This window comes from Haliotis cracherodii, unplaced genomic scaffold, assembly GCF_022045235.1.
Source record: "Haliotis cracherodii isolate W230 unplaced genomic scaffold, xgHalCrac1.p SCAF_6, whole genome shotgun sequence".
Taxonomy (NCBI): Eukaryota; Metazoa; Mollusca; class Gastropoda; order Lepetellida; family Haliotidae; genus Haliotis; species Haliotis cracherodii.
The window spans coordinates 11,259,338-11,268,795 of NW_027266319.1; the positions used below are offsets into that span (position 1 = coordinate 11,259,338).

Genomic DNA, 9,458 nt, shown 5'->3' on the forward strand with positions numbered 1-9,458 from the left:
GGCTCGCTGACTTGGTTAATGCATATTATCGAATCCAATTGCGTGGATCGATGCTCATGAAGTCAGTCACTGGATTGTCTGGTCCAGGCTCGATTATTTACAGACAACCGTCATATAGCTGTAATAGTGCTGAGCGTGGCGTTAAACACCAAACAAACAAACAAAATAGTTTTTGAGGAACTTCAAACTTACCATAAATGACATGCCCGGGTCTAGTCTTTCTGTATATTTGGGGCGGTGGGGTAGCCTAGTTCGCTCGTCACGCCGAAGACCCGGGTTCGATTCCCGACATGGGTACAATGTGTGAAGCTCATTTCTGGTGTACCCCGCCGTGATATTGCTGGAATGTTGCTGAAAGCGGCGTAAAACAACACTGAGTCACTTCTTTATACTCAGACACCAGCAACTTCAGTGGGTTTTTTTACAAGTATGTTGCAAAGAACCTCGAATTAAGATAAACTAAGTGCTCTATTAAATGAGGAAATTGCCTTTTCTGCCGCCAAGCTGACGAGGAAGTTTGTTTTTCATGTAAAGGGACGGTTTCATATCTGTGCTTTCATACCCGTGTCATAACACAGATGGGACATATTAATAATCGCTACAGCAGTGCAGTGCACATTAGCCAGTCGAGAAGCCGCGTGGACTTTCGAGACCTGGGGATCGCTGAGGCGTAGGATAGACTACGGTCCGTTGTCGAATACTTGGTTCTAAATCTTTTAAGAATATATCTATAGTGTAAGAAGTACGCTCTACCCGAGGAACAGAGGAAGACATATCGTTAGAGTTGTGACTTGAATTTCTTCCACCAGGACCGGAAAAATGACGATGGTTGGGAACGCGGCGAGACGAAGGTATTTGCTTTTTAACTTAATTGTTAACTTTTTTGAAGTTGCTAAATCCCGATAACATAAATAATTAGTGTAGAGAAGTATCCCGTGATACTCCATACTAATTTTTCCGTTCAGTAATATTTACGTCCATCGTCACTTTTGGCTTTTCTCCGACATAACGCTGAAAGCAGCGTTATAACGAATATCATGTTCTGCTCATTCTATACCGGTACTTAGAAGATAAACATACCCTTTTTAACTCGTTATCTTACATAAATTGAATTTAGAACCGAACGAACCGACATGTAGACTGGAATGTACATATGGTTGGCAATCATATGAATATGTTTGATAAATGTCAACTTTTCAAAAGCTATGTTCTACTTTCTGTTCTTACATTGTAAGTGTTGGACTCTGGCACCAAGTATGGCTTAATTGAAGGGAAAAGGCCGGACAGTCGGACACTTGCTGTGACCACCGTTATATACTTGTCTTTGGAAGGCATTTAGAAGTGATACACATAAGGAAGAGAATTCATGGATGACATCCATAAATTCTCCGTTATGTATTTGATTGTGTTCCTTGCCCGTGTGGGTCATGCTGTGTTCACCCCAGGCTAGAGTACGAAAGCCTAATGGTGACACTTTAATGGCATAATTACATTTTTTAATTGAAATTTGATTATTTTCTCGTTATTTCAATTTTTTAAAAACAATTTCGAATTTCTTCTCGTTACTGCGCTTATTTTCTCGTAATTTCGATTATTTTCTCGTATTTTCAACTATGTTTCTGTTTCTAATTATATTTCTGAAAATAGATTTTTCGATAAAATAATAGAAATTAGGAGAAAGTTATCGGAAAAATATTTTAATAATTGAAATAACGAGATAAATACTCGAAATTTCGATATAAAAAGTATAATTATGCTCCCAAAGTTGCAGCATTAGGCTTTCTTGAGGCTACGGTCGGGTCTTTTTAATGATGAGCTGGGATTATTGTTTCATCATACATTATTTCTGTTTTTTAATTAATGTTTTATGTCTAATGAGAGGGAACAAGGTAAATAACATACCAATTCATGACGGTTACGTTGTACATGTAAATGTTTAACGTAAGCATATTTAATTAATAGGTCTTCAGCAACCCATGCTTGCCGTAAAAGGCGACTATGCTTCTCGTAAGAGGCGACTAACGGGATCGGGTTGTCAGACTCGCTGACTTGCTAGATGCATGTCATCGTATCCCAATTGCGTGGATCGATGCTCATGATGTCCATCACTGGATTGTCTGGTCCAGACTATTATTTACAGACCACCTTCATATAGCTGGAATATTGCTGAGTGCGGCGTTAACAACAAAGAAACAAAGAAACAAACAAACGTTTATTAAGATTTCCTTATTTGCTTATTTCTAGCGCCAACCGCCAGTCTGGAGCACTCTATCAAGGCCTCAGCATGGCTCGGGAACTTGGCTTACCGGAGAACCAGCTGCGAGCTGCTCGCGTTCAGAATGTTCCCGATGAGATCAAAGCCCTGCCGTACTTCTATGCTAAATTCGGTGACAGCAAAGTCGTAAGTTCATAACATAGAAGTTTTTTTGTTTTTAGTTTAACGCCCCCCTCCGCACTCACTTATATTCCAGTTATCTGAGACGGCCTGTAATATAAGCGAGTCGGGACCTGACAAACCAGTGATTGGTATTATGAACAACGTACCGCGACGTCGGAAACGATGGCTCCAAATGAACCATGTCATCGAGCCTTATCCAGTAAGTCGCACCCGTGATGATCCGAGTGAGAACTGATCTTCAGACGATAATCAGGTATCGGTGAATGCATGTCATCGTATCTCAATTGCGTAGATCGATGCTCATGATGTCAATCACTGGATTGTCTGGTCCAGACTCGATAATTCACAGACCGCCGTCATTTTGCTGGAATATTGCTGAGTGCGGCGTCAATCAACAAACAAACAGGTATCGGTGGTCAGGCTCGTTGACTTGGTTGATGCATGTCTTCGTGTCCCTGTTGCGTAGATCGATGCTCATGATGTCAATCACTGGATTTTCTGATCCAGACTAGATTATTGACAGACTACCGTCACATAGATGGAATATTGCGGACAAACAAACAAACAAACAAAATCATTTTGTCTCCTCTTACGTCGAACATGTTACTGACGAACACTCTTAACCTGGAATACCCACGGGGGTTGTAACACAGACATAGTGAGTGAGTATGGTTTTACGCCGCTTTTAGCAATATTCCTGCAATATCACGGCGGGGGACACCATAAATGGGCTTAACAAATTCTACCCATGTGGGGAATCGAACCTGGGTCTTCGGCGTGACGAGCGAACGCTTTAACCGCTAGGCTACCCAACCGCCCCTTAACACAAAAATATGAGGTTAAACGTGTGCATTTTTTTCAAATGAACCAGAACAATGTCATGAAAACATGGATGTTATGTTGTTTTTATTTACAAAATACTAAAATTCAATATTTATATATTTTCTTTCAGGCACAGAGATACGTTGAGGAACACGCACAGGGGCCAGGCTATTACCTTTTACGGCTAAGCTCGAAGGGAGATAACTACTTGTCGCTCTCAGTCAGGTCGGTTAAGGTTAAAGCGTGTTTCTATGTGCAAATAGTTGTGTCAAATAGTTATTGTTGCAGTTTCTGTTGCAATGCGTCTCAGATTTTCCATGGGCCTCGTCTTCTACTTCCACGCGCATTGTCTGTTACAAAGTTGGTTGTGCCTGTTAAGACCACAAACTGTTTCTAGTGGTTGGTTGGTTTGTTGTTTAACGCCGCACTCAGCAATATTCCAGCTATATGACGGCGGTCTGTAAATAATCGAGTCTGGACCAGACGATCCAGGGATATATATCATGAGCATCGATCCACACAATTGGGATACAATGACATGCATCAACCAAGTCAGCGAGCCTGACCACCCGATCCCGTTAGTCACCTCCTACGACAAGCATAGTCGCCTCATACGGCAAGCATAGGGTTGTTGAAGAACTATTCTATCCCGGATCATCACGGGTCTGTTTCTAGTGGCAATTTATAGTTTCTCTTTAAAAGCTGATTTAAATACATGTATGTTGCTTTAGCAAATATATGCTGTGGCATTTGTCACAAAGTTTCCTTAACATCGCTAATTTTGTACAATTGAAGGTTAAATTTTATCTTCAGCCACCCATACTTGTCGTTAAAGGCAACTAACGGGATCAGGTGGTCAGGCTCGCTGACTTTGTTCATGCATGTCATCGTATCTCAATTGCGTAGATCGATGCTCATGAATTTATAGCCATTTGAAGGTATAATAAAAATCCCAATTTTCGATGATTTTTACTGCCTATCAGTAACCATTTACACTTCAAGACCAATGTCGACAACCCCTAATCTGCGTAAGAGCAGACCCATGGCAGCAATCTCAATACAGACAAAGAAAAGTCTACGCGAATACATTTAAGCTGGCCTAAGTGTGCGCAGAATATTTCCTCATGTTCCATTTACAAATTTGAGATCGTTAAGGTATTACCTTTGTGACTTCATACTAGAAACTGGCAGTTTCATCTATTTCAAGGGATTCATCTAGGGGCTTTCGATACGACCCTATTTCCCAAAAAATATTTGCTGTAACCCGCGGCTGTCCTACGGATATATCGCTGTCCTATGGATATATACCTGTCCTATGAATATAATGGCTGTCCTATGGATATATCGCTGTCCTATGGATATATCGCTGTCCTATGGATATATCCCTGTCCTATGGATATATCGCTGTCATATGGATATATCGCTGTCCTATGGATATATCGCTGTCCTATGGATATATCCATGTGCTATGAATATATCGCTGTCCTATGGATATATCGCTGCTGTTTAATGTTTGGTATACGTTTTCAGTTTTGTGTGTGTTCATGTGGTTCACACTTTGCCATAATACATTCGACTAAAGCATTTAGGTAACTAGACTGACAGACAGGGTTGGGGATCATACAATATTTTATTCACAACAACAATACGTACCCACAAGTATTCATGATTCCTCAACCTTTGTGTTACAAATGTAGTATATGTATTAGAGAGCTTACAGATTTATCTTCTAAATGTTTTACTTCTTATTCTCATAATCCTTTGTTTCTCGCCACCAGCATCGATGCAAGCTCTGTCCGGCATGTCAACGTGGTGATTGAACGAAATCCAACCTTGAAATACTACATCGTGGAACAGGTCAAATTCAACTCCTTCAACGATCTGTGCAAAAACTACAGCAGTCAGAGGATCAGGAACCTGGAGCAGATAGATAACGTCAGACTCATCCACCCAATCATCCACGGAGCTGAATCCAAGGAGGCCTATGTACCCCTGAAAGGCGGAATGCCTAACACATTGAGACGGTACTCTGACAACAGCCCTCCTAAAACACCCGATGCTGGAAAGCTGACCCCCCAGTTCGATTTCGTGGATGGTCCTAAGCAATCTCGAACTCTGGGAGGAAGGAGACGGTCGGCAAGCAATGCAACACGCCCCCTGCCCAAACCACCAAAGTCCAACAGTGAGAACCGACCCCCCTGCCCCCCTCCTCCAGGGTCAGGAAGCAACCCAGGCCTGTACTACTCGTCCCCGAGGGATGTGGACAAAAACAGGTTCGACGAACTCCGGGATGGATTGATGGATACAGAACTCTGTGAATGTGGTGTGCCCATTAGTGATTCACAACTCCCCCAAGGATGGACTCTGCACAAGAGCAACGACTCCGCCTCGTACGGCTGTCTCTTCTACCAGAATACTGAAGGAGAAACAACATGGGTTCTGCCTCTCCATATAGTTCCTGGCATCACTGCCAAGATGAAGAACGTGATCATCAAGCTGAGCAACCAGAGCGGGAACCCTCCCCCAGCAGTGCTGTTCCCGCCGTATCAAGATAAGAAGAGGGGACGAGGCGACGGTCCATGGAATGGAGTGAATTCCATGTACAGTTCCTGCAGAGATGCGAGGGAATTAGATGAGGATGACTAGGTCCATAGACGCTCCATCTTCTATAGACTAGTGCTTGAAGGCATGCGCTTGCTGTCGCATCTCAGTTGAATGCATTTATGAGAACGTATGATCAGAACATGGCATTGGACTGGGCGTGATAGAGGGTAACATTTGTATGATACATCGTTACCCTACAGTAAGTGATACTTTTATCAGAATCGCTTTCCTTGGAAACCAATGACGATACAGAATGTGGGACGTCAGCTTGACCATGTTCCGAGTTCTGGTGAGACACTAGAGAAACTATGCCCAAGACAGAATGATGGATTGGCTGTTTTGGTGGACATTTATCACTGCTGAACCAACAGAATTGAGGAATATTTCCAGAAGATTCAGATATTTTCATTCGTATGGAAACTTCACAGGACAATAACTGCTCAATTGTGTACATTTCTGACCCGTATATTATACGTTACTCTACGTCTATAGGTCCATTAGAGCCTCACAATGTATCTAACTGAATGTCCAGATTATGTTTATATAGCTCAACGGATTGATACATTTAATTTATACTTCAATCAACTATTTTTAACATGTTTTCGATCGTTTTTTTGTAAAAGATGGTTTGGTGTGTGGAGAAGATAGCCATGGATGCAGCATAATACGTATTACAGTAAACTACGGTTATAACGAACTCAAAGGGACTACTAATTTTAGTTCGTTATAACCGTAATTCGTTATAAGCATATATACAGTATAACTACAGCATATTGTCGGGACTAAAAATTTAGTTCGTTATATCCGTTAGTTCGTTATAAGCGTGTTCGTTATAACCGTAGTTTACTGTACTACCTTAGATGCCCATCGACCGTCGGGGAACCTCAGATGGAGGCCTGAGATGTTCTAATAATTCAATACTGTTGGCAGACATTTTCAGGATTATTAATTTAAGTTCATGAATTATGGGTATTTTATGTCTCGATTGAAAATATTTTTGCAGGGATATTCTTAGAAGAACGATTACGGTTACAATAGGCGGTTTGTATAACACTAATGTTTGCAATTTGGTTTTCTAAAACTGATTCATTATTGACATTCACTCATCCCGGAAAACGTGTGATCAGTTGATGACGTAGGATACTATTGGGACTGGATTTAATACGCAGTTCATGTATGATCCATATATTTGTTTTAATTTTAATTTAGTTTCAATTGAAAGTCAAGTGATATTTCTCAGGAAAATGTGTAATAATAGCACATGTAAATATTTCCTTGTTTCATAGAGAGCTATATCACGAGATGGCTATACGACATGGACATACACTTGACATGTCCCTCAAACTATATGCCGTTTCCTGTGACATATATCACACACGGCCGGCGGTAGTAAACTCAGCATGGTTAGATGTTACGCTGTGGCAGCCATGCCACATCTTGAAGGACCTTCCTTCAGTTTCGACAACGGAAACGGTAACTGCGAGGCTGCAATCTGTAAACAAAAAAGATCCTTAGAATGAAAATAAAATAATCTGAATATAATATTGGAATACGATACCAAAGACTCCTATTTCATTACATTGTTTTATTTGAAACGTCTCGGGATTTTTTATCGAAGTAAAACCTATATCTTTGTAGATGAACAAGACCCTGCTACTATATGCTGTTTTGATATTTAAAGCATTTTACTTTTTATTTGTTATATAATGTACATAGTTGCATATTTAGTTTTAACAATTTTTATATTTGAACGTTGAATTAATGTATACATAATGAATTGAAACATCAATTTTTTAATGACACATATATGCTTTAATATATTTTAAATTTCCTGCTTGTTGACATAACCCCAAAATAAGATTGAATTAAGAAGAAATGTATATACTTTGAGATGGTTTTTCCCCAATCACATTAAAATCAGTTTTTAGTTTTCGCCTCTGTAAAACAAAGATCTGAGGACACCCCATTACAGGCCTCGTCAAAACGCGAACTTTGTCCGACCAATGAAATGAGAGTCGAGATTAGCCAGTCAGAGAGCAGCTTACTCGAGCTATACGGCACTGATTTAAAACTGACGACTACGCTTTGAAAAATATTTTGACAATTTTTCTGTACTTACAGTGTGAAAACTGAACAAAAGAACACTCTGGAATGTTTATTAGATGATCTAGATTGTATGCCAGTACATCCCACGTGCCATGCAAAGTCTGTTTCGTTCAATGTTTAACCCATTGATGATAGACGATTATTTTGACGGATTCAGTCGTACTGCCCAAAACCATCGTTCGGAATACCCCGTGTTAATTTTTACGAGGCTGCATGATCAGAAAACGCATTCCGATTGTCACTTAACTGATCTGGTAAGTGACGCTCTGATTGGTCGGATGACGTGACTCGAAGTGGGCTGTCCTCAGATCTTTGTTTAGCGGCGACGAGAACTAAGATCCGGTTTTTATAAGATTGGTTTTTCCTATACATATGTACTTAACACAGTATCATTCTCAAGCATAGATTTTTAACTTGTATAGAACAACGGTTTGACACTGCCCTGACCTTCTCATACTCTCCAAAATGTTTATTTTGTTTTTTGTTTTTCTACTGACCGCCTCCGTGGTCTTGTGGTAGAGCGTCCGCCCGGAGAGCATAAGGTCCGGGGTTCGATCGGTCCCGGCCGCGTCATACCAAAAGACGTTAAAAGATGGTACTTGTTGTTACCCTGTCTGGCGCTCAGGATTAAAGGGCTTAAAACAAGGACTGGTCGGCTCGGAGACAGTATACTCTGTCTGAGTTGGGTATTCATGTTAAACATGGTATCTCAGTGAGCTAGCACTATAAATCGGCATTAGTCCGGACTAGTACAAGCAGCCACACACACACACACGCACACACGTGCATGCACGTCGCTATATAAGTGCAATCATGGACGCGACGTTAAACCCAATTTCACCTCATCTTTTTTTCTACTGCTCAGATTGTTTACAAAGGGCAAAACTAAGTTGCATTGCTTTTGCTTCGTTTGTTCTACTAGGCGCCCAGTTTCAAAGGGTCTGAACGATGCTTTCATATTTGTGTATTTTCCCTGTAAATATGTTCGTCCTTGTATTATAATCGAAACTCTGGTCAGAGCCAAAGGTCTTCATATAACTGTAATAAATATTTCCTGGACATCAAAGTCTTGATTAGCCGTGAATCAGTCGTGTACAGATAGACTCTGATTGTGAATTAACCTTTGATGTTGTGTACAAAGTGAAAATAAACTGTTATATACACGTATATCCCCCTCGTTATTCAAGCCGTTGTGGTAGAATGTGTGTGCAGCATGAGGCGCCGTGGCATCCTAGATTTGCTCTTTTAATGATTCTGGCACCATACCCATGCTCGTAGGTTTCACTAAAGTGGTAATCGTCTAAGATCTGCATCACAAAACCCTTCCCATATCAATAGAAATCTCTGCCGAAAGCAGAGTCGGTTGTATGGTTCCGACTACATCTAGATCATTGGTTCAAGAATCACTATCAAATAGTAATAGTACTAGGTGTTGGCGAAAAGGTGTGCTTATCCTGCCCCACCAGGGGCACCCATCACAAACACATGCAAAGGCAAGTCAACTGTTCTGGAAAAAAACCACACCCGG

The 9,458-nt window shown here is 40.9% G+C and overlaps 1 protein-coding gene across 1 annotated transcript; it reads left to right on the forward strand.

The window, feature by feature from the left end:
- Positions 1–624: 624 nt before the first annotated feature.
- LOC139445909 (uncharacterized) lies at positions 625–9,081 on the forward strand. Its single transcript, XM_071227167.1, has 4 exons — positions 625–851; positions 2,245–2,401; positions 3,351–3,445; positions 4,999–9,081. The coding sequence occupies exons 1-4, from the start codon at positions 820–822 to the stop codon at positions 5,864–5,866; spliced, it is 1,152 nt and encodes a 383-aa protein (XP_071083268.1). The 5' UTR covers positions 625–819; the 3' UTR covers positions 5,867–9,081.
- The last annotated feature ends 377 nt before the right edge of the window (positions 9,082–9,458 follow it).

What these genes read in the sequence shown, in the direction of transcription:
- LOC139445909 (XM_071227167.1), top strand. Translation starts at nt 820, where the DNA reads ATGACGATGGTTGGGAACGCGGCGAGACGAAG. An exon ending in GGGAACGCGGCGAGACGAAG is followed by an intron (nt 852 to 2,244) that starts GTATTTGCTTTT and finishes GCTTATTTCTAG; the next exon opens with CGCCAACCGCCAGTCTGGAG. An exon ending in AATTCGGTGACAGCAAAGTC is followed by an intron (nt 2,402 to 3,350) that starts GTAAGTTCATAA and finishes ATTTTCTTTCAG; the next exon opens with GCACAGAGATACGTTGAGGA.